Source organism: Puma concolor, chromosome C1 (assembly GCF_028749965.1).
Source record: "Puma concolor isolate L17-30 chromosome C1, mPumCon1.1.hap2, whole genome shotgun sequence".
NCBI classification, from domain to species: Eukaryota; Metazoa; Chordata; class Mammalia; order Carnivora; family Felidae; genus Puma; species Puma concolor.
The window spans coordinates 111,704,383-111,723,126 of record NC_141674.1 but is presented as its reverse complement, the minus strand read 5'-3'; the positions used below and the strand labels follow the sequence as shown (position 1 = coordinate 111,723,126).

The 18,744-nt window shown below is 38.9% G+C and overlaps 1 protein-coding gene across 7 annotated transcripts in view; it reads right to left on the bottom strand.

Moving 5' to 3' along the window:
* Positions 1-18,744, bottom strand: part of WDR33 (WD repeat domain 33) — a 124,535-nt gene that overhangs the window by 71,172 nt on the left and 34,619 nt on the right. For all 7 annotated transcript variants that reach the window (XM_086718306.1, XM_086718305.1, XM_086718307.1 and 4 more), the window contains exons 2-7: positions 13,403-13,629; positions 11,462-11,530; positions 10,774-10,878; positions 6,416-6,511; positions 5,840-5,991; positions 4,031-4,128 (exon numbers count right to left, since the gene is read on the bottom strand). In XM_086718306.1, coding sequence (XP_086574432.1) covers positions 4,031-4,128; positions 5,840-5,991; positions 6,416-6,511; positions 10,774-10,878; positions 11,462-11,530; positions 13,403-13,606 — 724 coding nt within the window. In that variant the 5' untranslated portion in view covers positions 13,607-13,629. The remainder of the gene's footprint in view (positions 1-4,030; positions 4,129-5,839; positions 5,992-6,415; positions 6,512-10,773; positions 10,879-11,461; positions 11,531-13,402; positions 13,630-18,744) is intronic.

The window sequence follows — 18,744 nt, the reverse complement described above, 5'->3', positions numbered from 1 at the left end:
AAAACTTGTAACCTGGGTTCTTTTTTAAGAGTATTATGCTCCTAAAATTCGTTTCAGTGTTCTTATTGATTCTATGCTTTTACCCCTTCTCATGTGCATTCTAACTCTACACTTCTAACACTATCATGACCTCTGATAAAACTGGTAAAACTACACTTCTAACGCTATCTTGGCTCTTCTTCCATATTCTCCACCATCTTAAGTATGTGAAAATACCTTATCTTCCCTACTAAACTTTTTTTTTTAATGTTTATTTTGAGAGAGAGGGAGAGAGCACCCACACTGACAGCGTGGAGCCCGACGCAGGGCTCAATCCCCACAAACCATGAGATCACGACCTGAGCCAAATCAATTAGCTGAATGAGCCACCCAGGCACCCCCACTATTAAACTTTAAGAAGGAGAGGGGTCATACCTTTTAAAAAGATTCATCTACCAATGGTAGAAGCATATGCTCATTAATTTTAATGGCTCTGTTTCACTTGGAGTCAAATGGAGAAGTATCAGTAAACCAGAGACTCATTTAGTCTCATGTACTCCTGGTGCTTAAAGGTTCTTTTAATCCCAGCCCATATACTGAGTGCTCCAAAGAAAAGAATAGGGGCACCTGGGCAGCTCAGGCGGTTAAGTGTCTGACTCTTGGTTTCGGCTCAAGTCATAAGCTCATGGTTGTGAGATCGAGACCTGCGTTGGGCTCCGCACTGGGCATGGAGCCTGCTCAAAATTCTCCCTCACCCTGTCCTCCTCTCCCACTTGTGCGTGCTTGCTCTCTCAAAAACAAAACAAAACAAAAGAAGAATAACTGTGTATAAATTATGCTGACTTGCATGTGCTTTAGTAATGACTGGTATATGACACTTCTCAATTTTGCAGTCTATTCAATTTCATACCTATGGACCAATCACCATCATCTTTTGAGTAGCAAATCTCCTAATGATAGGTCTGTGTTCGTTTTAACCTTAAAAATCTGATTGCTTTCTCTTGTGTAACTTCTTCCTTTTCCAAGAAGCATGAGAATGATCTCAGGAAGGACACTTAAAGGTAACCATAAATCCTGCGGTCAGTAGTAGGATATCATGGCTTCTGCCATGCGTAGGGATCCTGTATTCTTACAGCTGACGGTCTACGTTAAGAAGACATGATAACAGTCTTCAAATAAAGGGCTGCCATGAAGAAGACAGTATAGTATAGACTAATTTTTTTGTTATCCAGAGGCAGGACAAGTCATACAGAAGCAGATTTCTGATATAATGAATGAACCTTCTGAAAACTAGAGCTATCCAAAATTGGAAAAGAGAATCATCTGAAGTAGTGAATACTAGAATGCTAAAAATGTTTATGAGTAGAAGACTGGTTTTTAGGAATGATGTAGAAAAGGTTAAGTATTTGATAGAGTTGAACTACATGATCATAAACACCCCCTTCAATTAAAATGCTCTTATATTTTCCTTATAGTTAAACCCAAGTTGCAGTCTAATGTACAACACTAACATGATGCAGGAGTATGCTTACCTGCCCAGTGTTTAAGAGTCTGTGTGGGTTACAGGAACAGCAACCCTTCACAGAGGCCAACTGGCATTTTAGATGTTGGAAGATCCTATCCTTATTTGACTCTGTGATCCAATTTTCTATGTATAAAAGCTAAATTAAATTCACTTCAAATTTTATATGAAGAATTTCACAGCAGCCCTGAGACAACTGGAATCCCATCACCCTGGGGATCCTCAACCCACAAGCAAAGAACAGGAAAATCATAACACCAGTTTTACTGTTTTATAATCACTGCTAAATTTCAGAAAATTTAGAAAAACAGGGAATGACAGAAAATGGATACTTGGAACCTAATAACTTATCTACTATACCAGACCTGCCTGCTACTAGAACTACTACTTGGAGATACAATTAACTTGGTTTAATAGATTTATATTGGTCCCATATACTCATGGAGGTACTAAGAAAAAATATTTTTAAAAGGAAGCAAAAATCATGAATAAGCTAGAACACATATCATAAAAGTACATGGAAGTTCATTATACTTTTGTATGTTTGAAATTTCCGTAGCAAAATTTAAAATGTTTAAATTTAAAATTAAAAGAGCCCCCACATAAAGAAGAAAATTCTACTCTCAATTAATATAGACAGGATGCTGGTATATTTTTTAAGCCACAGGAGCAGATAATAACTCAGCATCCATTTACCGTTATCCAAATTCACCTCAATTCAAATCTGAAAATATTTAACTGCTAGAATATCTCACATACATTCTACATTCCAGAGGAAAAGTTTTTTAAGTACTATTTAGAAACAGCTGCATCACCAAATTGGGTAACATTTCACTGGAACATGAAACTGAAAAATGTTATCATATGTCAGGTTTTCTTTTTTAATCCAAGATACATAGTGATTTTAAATCAGACTTCACAATTATTGTGGTCCTCCCTAGTCCTCTGTAAAAATAATTGTTTTGATACTTTAGAATATTGCTTTTAGTAACTACAATTATTGTTTCCTTTTTATTTCTTAGGATTTTCAAAGCCCAGAAAAAGTTGTCCATCTTATTTCTGTTTAACAGCGAAGACTTCTATCAAGAGTGAGGAAAGATGCAACATTACCACAGCATTAGGCAAGGAGTCAAGTGATAAGATTCTAGTCCTGGATCTGAACTTATTTCAGATGACCCTGAACATGTCATTTACTCCTGCTGGGTTATGATGCTCATCCATAAAATAACTCCAGCTAAATAACTCCAAAGATTCCATCTAGTTCTGAAATTACACAATATTATAGCTGTCATAGTGAGTACACTCTTTAATACGTACTATATCCTTATACTAGCTATCACCATACAGTAAGTACTGTGGATGAACCCAAACAAAATGTGCAAAGCCAGGAATGTTTAAACAAATATGATTTCAAAAACTACTGGCTTGAAATATGGGTTAAATATCAAGGGCATTTATTTTCTTATCTAGAAAGCATCAACACTGAAGGCTTTATAAAGTTCTGGAACATTGTTAAAAGCTTATAATTTAATCAAGACTTGACAGGAAAGGAAAATTGCTGAACAGTAAGTTCTTGACACCCAATGTCTATGGTACTCATGTGTCTACCCTGCATTTATGTGTCAGAGGAAGATGTTACTTTTATGCTATACTGAAATCAAGAGATTGAAGTAAAATGTTTGTTAAATCAGTACAAATTCAAATTAAGCACTTGAGAAAACTACCTTCCTAGTTAACAATAAACCAATGAGATTACATGTTTTTATTAAATGTAAATGTTTTTGCCTCAATGTTTGTATTACATATATAAAACAGTTAATTCCCTAACACCCACTGATTTCACATAAATGGTACTGATAAATTGTTAGCATTTTCAGAGCCTTACTTTAAAACTAACCTAATCCAAGGTAAAACTATGGATTTCTTTTGTAGAAGGGAGTAATTCATAAACGTTAGTTTCTAATTATGAAATCAATAAAAGTAAACAAGAAATCCCTCCAAAATTTAATAACAAGTGGGCCATGTAATGTATAAATATGATATACTTTAAAAAAATACATTTTTTTAAACACCTGCTTGCAGAAACAGCAATAATGAGAAGTACAGCTATTGATACTTCAGGTAATCATTGTAATAGGACTACCAGGAGAATGTGAGCCATGTAAATAAAAAATATAGTGTCATTATGTTGGAGAAAGCTACCTGGGCTACAAGACAGGAAATGGAATATAGCCCTAACAGATAAATACAGATAAGCAAGTAATTGGGGAGGGGGGTGGAATGACAGAAGGGGTACAGTTGTATTTAATTTATAGCTCAAAGAATTCAAAGATTTTAGTAGTAATAAAAATCTACAAAATGACTGTGAACCAGAAAGAGAGTTCAGGCTTCTTTAAAGAGGCTGGCGGAGACGGTGTATATGTAAAAAAATTGAATGGAGATGTAAGCTGGTATTGTGGTATTGTGATGATTTAACCACAAATGCCTTCCCTATTTAAATATTCCAATCAGGACTGTTAGTACACGTACCTCGGAGAATTCTTTCCTCATGGCAACGAAGAAAGTCCCAGATTCTAACAGTGCCGTCATCAGAGCATGTAGCAAATTTATTATCCGTGGGTGAGAAACTGTTACATGAAGACACACAGCAGGGGAAAGAAGTCAGCATTTAACAGATTATCTGTGCTTCTCAGACAGGGAAAAATAAAAACACTGTGCTGCGTTATAAACAGGAGAGGGAAGTATTCCAAGAGTGAAGAAGCCCTTAAAGAGAATGTTGTCAGCTAACAAAAGCATCTCATCAAACGAAGAATTTAACACAGCAGTTGCGTCTTAGTTTTCAATCATTGATATTCAGAGACCTTTACCGGTGTATTATTAGCACTGATGCTTCCCACACTCCCCACAGAATATTTCCTGTCATACCAACAGAAAACGTGAAGCTCATTTAAGTGTAGAAACTAAATGAAATCTGTTTTTGCAATATTCCTACAAACACGCTGTTAAATCACATTAGGAATACCGCTCCAAAAATTAGCATCAGCTTCTTCTGCCTGGGACACTTCATGACATGATGAGCTGAAAATTTTGGACAGGCTCTTTAAAACTTGTGGCTAAACATCACTACATACAATGTTTCTCGTTTATTTGCAAGGTCTGTGGAAAACTTTCACACCTTCTCCCTGGCAAGCTATTCCATGAATGTTGCTCCTTTTAGGGAAAACTTTAACACAGGGACCTTCAGACTGTGTTTGAAGCCAAAGGTAATCTCCTGCAAAGGATTTTGCCATCTTTACCTCCTTGCCATGAAAGACCATCACGTTTCTCATCTACCTCTAAGAACTTCCTTGAACTTTTGGGTCCTGTGACTAACAAAGAACCAACTGTGAAAACTCAATGTATGGGCAGGACACTACAGCACAGTCTTTGCAGAAGCATGTCAGTCCAACAATTTTTGTTAAGGCTCTGAACGTAGAAACAAGTGACTGCAGCGGATGATGTTTCTATAAAGATGTCAACCTCCTCCCACACATGGGCGGTACGACCGTAAAGAATGCTGCTTAGCTTTATTCTGAGGCTGCAGCAATTCGTCAGGCTTGTTTTTGAAACTTTGTTTTCCAGTTTTACTATGCATATCTCATTGATATGTAAAAATATACAACTCACTGAAAATACTTTAAACTCCACTTATTATTATACATTTGCATAACTGATGTTCTCAACAGTGAATCAGAAGAAAAAGTCCTAGAGTCCTCTTGACAATGGTCTGCTTACAGTTTCAAAGCTTGAAGAACCCATTCATTACTCCATTAACGTTTGCCACATCCAGGGTCACTTGTGAGTTTTTAGTCCTACTACACTTTCCTTTTGAAGTCGTGGCATAACCAAGCCAACCAGGTCTTCACTTAAGCCTTTTTTTCTTGTATTTTGTGTGAACTCTGAAGGTGTTTTCTGTAGGCTTTAGATTTTATTCAGTTGTATAATTAAAGACTGAATTCTTTATTTGGAATGAAAGATTCTTATCTTACACAGTAGGTAATAAAAAGGAATAACGTATACACATTATTAACCATAAATGAAAAGAGAAAACCAGTGCAAAATGCGGCAGACAATACATCTCTAACATATTGCAAAGGCTGATACCGGGACAACACTACTTCAGAAAAGTGCCAGCAAAATGGTGAATGTGTGAAAACAAAGAAAAATATTGTGTTTATAGGGTGCAGAAAGTATCCCAGAATCTGACAGAGCCCATGCATCTCTGCACCCAGAATACACTTAGAGAATAATTTAACCATGACAATAGGGACTACAGAAAATGGTATATTGTGTATAAACCTGGCCTCTCTAATCGCCTCCTTATGTGCCTGGAACATCTTGACGTTGTTCATGTTCGACTGCCAATATTTCACATATCCTCCATGGTCTGCTGTCAACATCCACATGTCATTATGTGACCAAGTCATGGCCCTCACTGGGCTATCATGAGCCTGTGAAAACATAAAACAGTTTAAACATTATATAAAAGAATATATGACAGAAGGCTTTACAGAAGCAGACATCAACTCACAACAATTACTTGTCCAATTTCAAGTTTAAAACACCAACAAAGAGGGGCGCCTGGGTGGCGCAGTCGGTTAAGCGTCCGACTTCAGCCAGGTCACGATCTCGCGGTCCGTGAGTTCGAGCCCCGCGTCGGGCTCTGGGCTGATGGCTCAGAGCCTGGAGCCTGTTTCCGATTCTGTGTCTCCCTCTCTCTCTGTCCCTCCCCCGTTCATGCTCTGTCTCTCTCTGTCCCAAAAATAAATAAACGTTGAAAAAAAAAAAAAAAATTTAAAACACCAACAAAGTAACTGTATCTCCAGTTCGTTACAGGACCACAGGAGGATGCTACAGTCTGATGATTACTGTTACCTGTAATATTGTTTCAAAATTGAAGGTGAGTCCATTCCACAAAGTGAACTCTCCACTAGAAGCTCCAGTGACCAAACGTCTTCCTTCTGGAGTCCACTAGGAAAGAAAAAGAAGACAGGTTATCCAAGGTCACAATTCCTCAATCTTAGTTAATTTTTAAAGCACTTAGAAAGGATTTATAAAATATCCAATAATCACCATTAAATAGACAATACTTTCACTGAATCGTAGTTCAGATTTATAAGTACTTTGTCAGAAAAAAAAAACAAAAAACATGTTAACACAGTGCAGGGAAAGCTCTAGCACTTTAGCCCATAAACTAAATAATGGTAAATATATTGTAAGTATCTGATTAAGTTACATATACCTACATACATTAAAGAACCTTTAAAAACAAAATTTGCAAAGACCACATTTTTCTAGGATACAAGGCAGGCTAACAAATAAAATGGTCAGTCACCAAAAAAAAAAAAGAATTACATCTGCTAGTGGACCAATTCAAGCAGAAAAGTTAGTGGTGTTTTATGAAAAAAGCTAATTTAAGGACATCAAGGCTATCAAACTTTTCCTGGCAACTAAATGTACTTTAAAAAGCTCTCCTCTGTTCACAGTATCAAGCAGTCTTATACTAATCTACTTTCCAAAACATGTAATACAACACTCACGACTAACACTACAGCAATATTTTAATGCCATTATTTGTATACAGAAGGAAATCTGAGACATATGCTTATCAATTCAAAACACAACATTTTTTTCTCAACTTTTTATTTTCAAGTTTCCATGACAGATTACACACTAATTTTCCTTAGACAATGTAAATACATGAAATGAAAATACAACAACTGCATTTTCCAAACTAAAAATTGTAACACATACTTGAAAACTGAAGTGTGCTTATCAGAATAGCAGGATGAGATACATAAAATAAAGACTATTTGGGGGGTGCCTGGGTGGCTCAGTCAGTTAAGTGTTGACTCTTGGTTTCGGCTCAGGTCAACAATTTCACAGTTTGTGAGTTCAAGCCCCACATAGGGCTCCCCACTGACAGCTCAGAACCTGCTTGGGATTCTTTCTCTCTCCTTCTCTCTCTACCCCTCCCCTGCTTGCGCACTCTCTCAAAATAAACAAAAATTTTTAAAAATAAGGGGCGCCTGGGGGCGCCTGGGTGGCGCAGTCGGTTAAGCGTCCGACTTCAGCCAGGTCACGATCTCGCGGTCCGTGAGTTCGAGCCCCGCGTCGGGCTCTGGGCTGATGGCTCGGAGCCTGGAGCCTGTTTCCGATTCTGTGTCTCCCTCTCTCTCTGCCCCTCCCCCGTTCATGCTCTGTCTCTCTCTGTCCCAAAAATAAATAAATGTTAAAAAAAAAAATTTAAAAAAAAAAATAAATAAAAAAAAATAAGGGGCGCCTGGGTGGCTCAGTTGGTTGAGTGTCTGACTCTTAGTTTCGGCTCAGATCATGATCTCACTGTTTCCAAGTTCAAGCCCCACGTTGGCTTCTGTGCTGACAGCACAGAGCCTGCTTGGGATTCTCTCTCCCCCCCACCCTCTCTGTCCTTCCCCGACTTGCACGTGCACTCTCTCTCAAATAGGTAAAAAAAAAAAAAAAAATTAAAAAAAAGACTACTTGGTAAACCTGGCTTTTTACTGCTTACCTGCACATCACGACTTTGACTACTATGAATAAAATCTTCCTACTTTCCTAGTTCCTGTTATCTGCTATGGATTGTAACCAAGTAAATACTACAGGCAACCAACTATAGGCACAGGACCCTGTTTTTTTTATGTCTTAATTTCTTATAATTTGGACTCTGCCTCCACTATGTGCAAGTGTCTCCTAAGATCTTACAGTTTGATCACCATATAAGAAATTTATCTAATGAACTGCAACAAATAAAGTTTTACCCTTCTGTACTGTGATGCAAAACGCTCAGATTTTATTCATTTCAAAAGATGTTCTGGGGCGGCTGGGTGGCTCCATCAGTTAAGTGTCTGACTTTGGCTCAGGTCATGATCTCACAGTTTGTGATTTCGAGCCCTGCATCGGGGTCTGTGCTGACAGGTCAGAGCCTGCAGCCTGCTTTGGATTCTGTGTGTCCCTCCCTCTCTGCCCCTCCCCTGCTCATATTCTGTGTGTGTGTGTGTGTGTGTGTGTGTGTGTGTGTGTGTGTGTGTGTCTGAAAAAAACTAAATAAACATTAAGAAAAAGAATGTTAAGGGGCGCCTGGGTGGCTCAGTCAGTTAAGCATCCGACTTCGGCTCAGGTCATGATCTTGCAGTTCATCAGTTCAAGCCCCACGTCGGGCTCTGTGCTGATGGCTCAGAGCCTGGAGCCTGTTTCAGATTCTGTGTCTCCCTCTCTCTCTGACCCTCCCCCGTTTATGCTCTGTCTCTCTCTGTCTCAAAAATAAATAAAGGTTAAAAAAAAAATTTTTTTTTTTTTTAAAAAGAAAAAGAATGTTAAAAGAAAAGGAAAAAAAAAGATGTTCTCAGGGTGCCTGGGTGGCTCAGTCGGTTAGGCATCTGATGTCAGCTCAGGTCATGATCTCGCGGTTCCGTGAGTTCAAGCCCCAAGCGGGGCTCTGTGCTGACAGCTCAGCGCCTGGAGCCTCATTCAGATTCTGTGTCTCCCTCTCTCTCTGCCCCTCCCCTGCTCATGTTCTCTCTCAAAAATAAATAAAAATGTTTTAAAAAGTTAAAAAAAAAAAAGATATTCTCTATTATGCTAAGAAGATATTAAAGTCAGCTGCACACCGGGGCACCTGGGTGGCTCAGTCCGTTAAGAAACTGACTGTTGATTTCGGCTCAGGTCACCATCTCACAGTTTCAAAGCTGTGAGAGTCTATGCGCACAGAGCAGAGCCTGCTTTGAATCCTGTCTCCCTCTCTCTGCCCCCACTAAACCCCACCTCTCTCTCTCAAAAATAAATAAATAGGGGTGCCTGGGTGGCTCAGTCGGTTGGGCGTCTGACTTCGGCGCAGGTCATGATCTCGCGGTCCGTGGGTTCGAGCCCCGCGTCGGGCTCTGTGCTGACAGCTCAGAGCCTGGAGCCTGTTTCAGATTCTGTGTCTCCCTCTTTCTCTGACCCTCCCCTGTTCATGCGGTCTCAAAAATAAATAAATGTTAAAAAAAAATAAAGTAAATAAATAAATAAATAAATGTTAAAAATAAAATTAGCTCTTACCAAATTTCCTGACAAACAAAATTATATAACATACTGGTTGGCTCTACCAACAAAATAGCCATTAAAATATGGGGCGCCTGGGTGGCGCAGTCGGTTAGGCGTCCGACTTCAGCCAGGTCACGATCTCACGGTCCGTGAGTTCGAGCCCCGCGTCGGGCTCTGGGCTGATGGCTCAGAGCCTGGAGCCTGTTTCCGATTCTGTGTCTCCCTCTCTCTCTGCCCCTCCCCCGTTCATGCTCTGTCTCTTTCTGTCCCAAAAATAAATAAACGTTGAAAAAAAAAAAAATTTAAAATAAGTTTCTCGACTGATGTTTTCTACTGCTTTAGGCCTCTAGAGCAAACAGGAGACAGAAGACTGACTGTAGCATCTCCCCCAGACCCTGAGTTCTGTCTGCTGTCTGCCATACCTAGTATCAGAGAACTTGCTTATTATGCTCATTTGCCACAATGTTTGCTATAACTCTCTTTTCTCTGTCCCATTTTTTTCTTTCCCAATTCTTATTTGCTCAACTCTATTAGCTATCTTACATTTCTGGACTTGATGTACTGCTAACCAACAAGTACATTCTTACTTAGCAAATCACAAAGAAAATGATTATACTATCACAAATGGTAATATTAACTGAATGCCTGGGAGACAAAGATGGGAAGACTTTTTATTCCAAACCCCTTCAAATTCTCAAGTTTTGAACCATGTCAATCCACTATTTATTTAAAAATATACATTTTTTAATTTCATGCAAATGTATGTAGTACCTACTATGTACCTTAATGGAGCTAATATTTATGGTTGACCATTGGTCTTTAGCTCTTCTCAGGTGTTTTCCTTACTAGTGACACCTAACAGTCTTCATTAACCCTGAGATGCACTTTCTAAACAGCAGCAAAAGCATCCCTATTCAAGAGCAAGTCCGAGACCTGCTGCAATATAGATCCATAGCCTGCGCAGAGAATTCTATGGAAATTGTAACATGAAGAACAATCCAAAAGCAGTATCTTACTCAATGTGGCTATAGTAGGTAAGTGACTGGGTATTTCAAAAGATTTATTAGCAACACACCAATGTTCATACCAGATATATATTTAAAATAATTTAATTTTCTCTGTCCTGTTAAGCATATGTACAGATTAACTCAGGATTAACTTTTCCAAAAAACATCCAAAAGAATACTTACCCTAACAACAAATACGGGACACTTTACTTTATTTGTTGATGTTCGAACAAATTTTGTTGTTACTGCATTCATAGGATTATTCAACATCCCTATAGGTGGGACCAGCTACAAAAAGAGAAAATTGGGTTTTAAAGAGCTCCTGATTATGCACAGAGCATAAACCAGGGACAGAGCAAGGTAATTATTTCAACATGTAAAGACAAATTCAAGACTATACAGGACTTTCAAAAAACTATTATTATAGATAATAATCAGTATTAATTAAATTTAAAAAACTGAGACACAGGACAGTTAAATGCCCATTATTAATAAAAAAAACAAAAAAATCAAGTACCAGATTTCACCAATTACCTCTCAAGGTCAACATAATAAAAACATGTTTCACAATAAGCCAAATTTAAAATTAGCTTTCGTATTCCACAGACTTTGAGGGAGTGGTCTTTTGTTAGACATGGCTTTAGGCCCCAAATAAAAAGTTCACCCACCATTAGAGTACAAGAAAAATTTTAATTGAGATAAAAACCAATGGAGTACATACATGTTATATTATCTCTTTAGGAATCTTTTGTTTTAATTATAAATCTGTAAAAAGAAAATTCCATGTTGCATTTGAGGTCACATAGTTTTAGGTCCAAATGTCCAAGCAAAGAGGTTTTATTAAACTAGTGTGACACATCTTAATACTCACATCATTATAATAACCTGCGTCAGGCTGAACTGCCCGCATGTCTCTCTGGTCTCTTTGCCATATTCTATTCTGTTTGAAATAAACAAATTAATTAATTAACATATGGCGCATTATACTCAGTTTCAAACTAAAGTAAGCATTAACAGAATGTAAGCTGCTATCAAATGGGGAGAAAATAGGATTAAAACCTTTTCACAGGTTCTAACACAAAGATAACAGTGGGTATCTTAAAGAGATCTTATCCTAGGGGTGCCTGAGTGGTTCAGTGGGTTAAGCACCAGAATCTTGATTTCCGCTCAGGTCATGACCTCTGTTGGTGAGGTTAAGCTACACCTTGGACTCTGCACTGACAACACAGAGCCTGCTTAGGATTTTCTCTCTCCCCCTCCCTCTGCACTTCTGCCACTCATGTGCCCACAGCACTCCTTCTCTCTCTCAAAATAAACACAGAAAGAAATTTTTTTTCTATGTTTGTTTATTTTTGTGTGTGTGAGAGAAAGAACGAGCATGAATGGGGAAAGGGCAGAGAGAGAGGGAGAGAGAAATCCCAAGCAGACCCTGAGCTCCCAGCACAGAGCCTGACGTGGGGCTCAAACCCACAACGTGTGAAATCATGACCTGAGCCAAAACCAAGAGTCGGACACTTAACCGAGCAACCCAGGTGCCCCAGAAAAAATTTTTTTAAAAATCAGGGGCACCTGGGTGGCTCAGTCAGTTGTGTCTGACTTTAGCTCAGGTAACGACCTCACGGTTGGTGAGTTCGAGCCCCGTGTTGGGCACTGTGCTGACAGCTCAGAGCCTGCTTCAGATTCATATTCTCTCTCTCTCTCTCTCTCTCTCTCTCTCTCTCTCTCTCTCTCTCCCTCCTCTCTCCCCCCCCACCCACTGCCCCTCCCCCCGACTCATATTCTGTCTCTCCCCTTCTCTCAAAAATAAAGACATTTAAAAAAATTAAAAATTAAAAGAGAGAGAGCTCAAGAGAGAGCTCTTACCCTACTTACATTGCTTAGAATCTCCCTCCTCTCTTTACTACACCTCATCCCCAACCAATCATCAAGATACTGCTGACCATTCTCACCATACTTTAATAAAAGGAAAAAGAATAAGGGATAGATAGGCAGATGTCTTCAGTTTCTTCAAAATCCTCAGCACAAAACAATTTCTGGTATCCTGCCCTTGGTTGTCTTAAGACATCTCAAGCTCTCTTAGACTAGTTTTGCAACTGAATTACCTGGAAAAACCTAAATCTGTCTTCGCCTCTGAATGAATCTTTTTCTCATGTCTGCAACATACTAATTATATCCAATATGCCAACAGGTCTTTAACAGATCTCAGGTAAGAAAAAGCAAACATTTTCTTCATTGGAGGCCAGAGAAGACCAAAACCTGATCAAAGTAATAGGGTTAGTAATCAAAAGCGAGTCACAGAGGCTAATTCCTTGGTGAAGACAAGTAAATAAAGAACTCAAAGGGAGAAAGATCAGACAGAGGTTTCTGCAGACCCCTATCCTGCCTGTGAGTGCCACCCACCAGCAGGGCCTGAAGAGTTCCTGTGCCTTGTGCCAGAGCCTCAGACACGCAGAACCGCTATTCTGAACGTGTGCTCTCACAGGAATATCCTCATATTGGTAGTGTCAACATTTCATATGTACGTGGGTTTAACAAGTGTCTTAAGGCTGGCCTAGGGATTAAAGTACCACTTTCTAAGATTTGCTATGAACTTTAGAACAAGGCCTATTTCTAAATTAGAGTTTAAATTTCACAATTTTTGAGAAGACTCACACATGCAAAGAGTCAAAATGTACTGGTGACCAGCTGCACTCTGGAACTGCACTCCATCCCATTAATCCAAGGACACAGCTATGCTTATAACCCTGTATTTTAAAAACTTTCTTTTTTTAAAAAAAGACAAAGTTTGATCATCAGAAGCACATTAACTTACCTCCAAATACTTAATTACAGATGGATTATAGTCTATGGTTTTTCGGTTTACTGCTTTTCTCATCCGTTTTCCATCAAAAGTAAGCTGTTGCATTGCTTGCTGCTGTGCAAAATCAGGTCGCTTATAAAAGAGTTGTCGAGGTGCTTGGTGTTGGAACCTTGGCATATGGAAAAAACGAGGAGGAGAACCAATTTCTGTAGCCATGGTGAAGTTTTCGTTCTAGGACACTAGGGTAGGGAAAAAGTACTTTCACTACAAACATCAGCACTAAGCACTGCTTGAAAATATTTTTAAATGAATTACTTTTTACACTTCTCTTCCTTTTTCAAATAAGTATCATTTCTAGCTTTTAGTCAACCTATTTACAAAATGAACTATTGGATTTAATGGCAGAGACCAGTTATATATTTTAAAAAGGTCAATTCACAGAATAAGTGCTAATAAGCATTTATTATAAAATTCAGGCTGACGGAAGGAAAAAACCACAGTTTATAACAGCGTGGGGTGTGTGTGCTGAGTATTGTGCATGTGTGAGGTAGGGGGTAGGGTAGAACCACTGAGAACTGTTCACATTGTTAAAATGAAGTTTTCGGGAGGCGTCTGGGCAGCTCAGTCAGTTCAGAGTCTGACTTTGGCTCAGGTCATGACCTCACAGTTTGTGGGTTTGAGCCTCACATCAGTCTCTGTGCTGACAGTGCAGATTCTCTGCCTCTCTCTCTCTGCCCCTCCCCAACTTGTGTTCTCTCTCAAAAAAAATATAATAATTAATTTTTAAAAATATGTGTGTGTGTGTGTGTATATATATGAAGTTTTCAGGGCACTAGGGTGGCTCAAGTGGCTAAGCATCCAACTTCATCTCAGGTCATGATCTCACAGTTCATGGGTTCGAGCCCCATGTTGAGCTCTCTGCTGTCAGCACAGAGCCAGCTTCAGATTCTCTGTCTGCCTCCCTTTCAGCCCCTCCCCTGCTCACACACTCTTTTCCATTAGAAAAAAAAATTTTTTTGTTTAATGTTTATGGGGGCGCCTGGGTGGCTCAGTCGGTTGAGCATCCGACTTCGCCTCAGGTCATGATCTCACAGTCTGTGAGTTTGAGCCCCACGTCGGGACTGTGCTGACAGCTCAGAGCATGGCTTCGGATTCTGTGTCTCCCCCTCTCTCTGCTCCTCCCCAGCTCATGCTCTCTGTCTCAAAAATAAATAAAAACATTAAAAAAAAATTTAATGTTTATGTATTTTTGCGCAAGCAGGGGAGGGGCAGAGAGAGAAGTAGACACAGAGTCAGAAGGAGGCTCTAGGCTCTGAGCTGTCAGCAGAGCACCTGACTCAGGGCTTGAACTCAGGAGCCACGAGATCATAACCTGAGCCAAAGTCAGACACTTAAGTGACTCACCCAGGTGCCCCCCAAAATAAACATTTTTTTAAAATAAATAAAAATATTAAGCTTATCATAAGACCCCATTTTATTTATGCAAGAATAACTAAAAAAATTTTTAAATCTGGGGGGCATCTGGATGGCTCAGTTAGTTGAGTGACTGACACTTGATTTCGGCTCAGGTCATGATCCTGAAGTTCATGAAATCAAGCCCCACATCAGACTCTGTGCTGACAGCACAGAGTCTGCTTGGGATTCACTCTCCCTCTCTCTCTGCCCCTCCCTGACTTGTGGGCTCTCACTCTTTCTCAAAATAAATAAACATTAAAAAAATTTGTAAAAAAAAAATTTTCTTTTTCTTTCTAATTTTTAATCTTTTTTGTCCTTTCAAATTTCCTAGGAATAGTGTAAAAAGAGCAATAAACTATCCTATTTCATATGAATGTTGAAAGTATGTATATCTAATTTCAGGATCAAAACAACTACCACAAAAACGTATTTCTCAGCATTGTGTATTTACATATTCATACAAGCAACACTAACATCTGAACAGAAAAAATATTCTCTTGATTTCGACTCAGGTCTTGACATCAGGTTCATCAGATGGAGTCCCACACTGGGGCTCCGTGCTGAGCAGGGAGCCTGCTTAGGATTCTCTCTCTCTCGCTCCCTCTGCCCCTCTCCCCTGCTTGTGCTCTCTCTAAAAAAAATAATAAATTGTTTTAAAAAGCTCAAAAATAAATAAAAATCAAATGAACATCTTTAGGGGTGTCTGGCTGGTTCAGTCAGTAGAGCTTTCAACTCCTGATCTCAAGATCATGAGTTCAAGCCCCAATCTAGGCATGGAACCTACCTAAAATAAATTTTTAAAAACAAATAAACAAACAACAAACATTTTTAGGGGCTACACTTCAAGGAACTATATATCACCAAATGGAGAAAATGAAAATAAGAGCTTTATCCTTCATAATTACTGTGATTTCTACTTACTCTATTATTCACTTTAGCTACATTAACAGAACAACTTAAACTACACTCAGGTTTGTCCCCAAAGCATGTTCATCTATCTAGTGTGGAGGGAAGGTGGGACAAGAAAGATAAACTAAGGTACAGAGAGGACAAGTAATTTGGATATGATTATTAAACACTACATACTAACAAGAAAACCAAACGGCTAAGGAAAAAAAAATCCACATGAAACAATGAACTCATCATGTCTTCATTGTACACACAAGCCTTCAATGTTTCAAGCAATAAGCAAAATTTCATCAAGTGCCTACTTTATATTATACCCTGCACCACATATAGCATATCATTCTGATTTACTGAGTATCACTTCTAAGTTCAGAGAACAGATTTCAGACCTTGTGGTGGTTGGACCCATCTCTATTTTTGGCAAATACAAAGACTCCTGAGTTCACAAGAGTTTGCAGCATATTCTTAGCCTTCAAGCTTTCAACTACTCCCCAAAAATAAGCAAACCACTCAACTTCTCTGCCTATGTTTTCTCAACCTGGACAAGGAAGTTAATGTACCTAACTTCCAAGATTCTTTTTGCTCAAAGATACTATTTTAAATGAAATCTACTATTCTGTTAGCCAACACAGTGACGAGTCTGTTGAACAAAGTGGAATATCCAGACTTAGTTCTCCACTGTTTGTGCACACAAGTCTATACCAGCATTATAATTATGGTTCTTGTCGCAACTGACACAAAGTAACAGGTTTTGTAAGCTTCATCATGTGCCAATTATACCAAAATTATACCTGAAGATAGAAAAGTGAATAGAAAACTACCGTAAGTGCTTTCCTTCAATAACAGTCATTACAAATTTCACATTGTAGAACTGTGCTAAACAAGAACTCATTTTATTGAACCTAAGCCTCCAAATAAAGTAACAAAAACTGTACACGAATGCTAACAAAGCCTCAAAAATTATGAAACGAATAGTACAATGAAGAGAAAGAACAGGAAGGTATTCATTAGTAAGGGTAAGACTTAAGTTGGAAATTAGATAGGAAAATTAATATAGGGTAATGAGCAGGCACTACCAAATGTACTGAGGCAGTTCCCAGCCATGAATACACACACATTTAGAAACTGCTGAAACAGTTGAAAAATCCCCATGGCAAAGGGAAGCCTAATGAAAAATTCAATTCATTTCAAGAATTTATCAGTGAGCACTAACTACCTGACAGGCTCAAAAGACACACACACACACACACACACACACACACACACACACTGCTATCAAAAGACTGACAGTTTGTAAGTAGGTATTGTGCCTGACTACAGTAGCTATGGCAGAATTTGGTCCAATTATCAAATCAAGTAATTCTTACCATGTCAACCAGTAATCAGAGCTTCTGATCACAAAAAAAAAGCTTGTTTTCCCAAACTGAGATGAAATAATTCTAACCAAGAGCAAATTATCTATGCATTAAAGAGCTAGGATAGCAAGTACAATAAGTATGCAACTTCTAAAAATAATAAAAGGTTTTAAGATCCCCACATGATTAACACAAACCTGGACTCCACTGTCAGAACCTTAGCCTGGAAACCTCTATTTTAAGATTATTGATCTCCAGGGGCACCTGGGTGGCTCAGCTGGTTAAGCGTCTGACTCTTGATTTCAACTCAGGACATGATCTCGCAGTTTTGTGATTTTGAGCCCTATGTCAGGCTTTGTGCTGACCATGTAAGCATGCTTAGAATTCCTCTTTCTCTACCCCATTCATGCTCTCTCAAAATAAATAAATTAACTTAAAAAAAATTTTTAAGACTATCGATAGCCAAACCAGTAAATATGTCCTGGGATGAATAGTCTACCCTAAATGAGATCTGATACCTACAAAGTCCCAGAACTTTGAGGGGACCTACATGAGTGGTAAACAAGGCCAGTAACAAAAGCATCATCATGATCCCTTTTTCTTCACTGCCCAATCTTTAATAAATGTGAATCCCCAACAAATTAGGAGAAATTATAATGAGACCATTCAGTTTTTTAAAGAATAAACAAGACAGCTGTTTATATAAGTAGTTTTTAAAAGTTCACATGATTCTGTATCTTGACTGTGGTAGCAGATACACGAACCTATCCAAAAGGTTATATCTGATTGTACAGTGTCACTTATGTGACATTCTTGAAATAACAAAATAACAAAAATGGAGAACAGGAGTTAGGGATAGGGAAGGGGTGTGATTATAAAAGGGGAACTACTGTGGTGATGAACTGTTAAGGATCTTGACTGTGGTGGTAAATACACAAATATATACATATAATGAAATTACAGAAAATTACTCACACGAACACCAGTAAAACTCAAGAAATTTGTATAAGATCTATAGATTAAAATCAGTATTAATCTCATCTTGTGATATTGTGCTATCATTTCCAAGCTGTTACCCCTGGGAGAAACTAGACAAAGTACATGGGACCATTAGGTATTTTTTTTTTAATTTTTTTAAATTTACTTTTTAAGACAGAGAGAGAGACAGAGCATGAGTGGGGATGGGGCAGAGAAGAGAGGGAGACACAGAATCTGAAGCAAGCTCCAGGCTCCGAGCTGTCAGCACAGAGCCCAACACAGGGCTCAAACTCACAAACTGTGAGATCATGACCTGAGGCAAAGTTGGATGCTTAACCAACTGAGCCAGTCAGGCACCCCATTCGGTATTTTTCTTCCAAATGCGCTGAACATATAATCATCTCAATAAAAATTGATTAAAAATGTTAACATGAGGGGCACCTGGGTGGCCCAATCCATAAAGTATCTGACCTCAGCTCAGGTCACAATCTTGCGGTTTGTGGGTTTGAGTCCCACACTGGGATCTGCACTGTCAGCTTAGAGCCTGTTTCGGATTCTCAGCCTCCCTCTCTCTCTGCCCCTCCCCCATTTGGGTATTCTTTCCCCCCCCTCCCCCCCCCCCCTCTCTATCGGGGGCCTGGGTGGCTCAGTCGGTTAAGT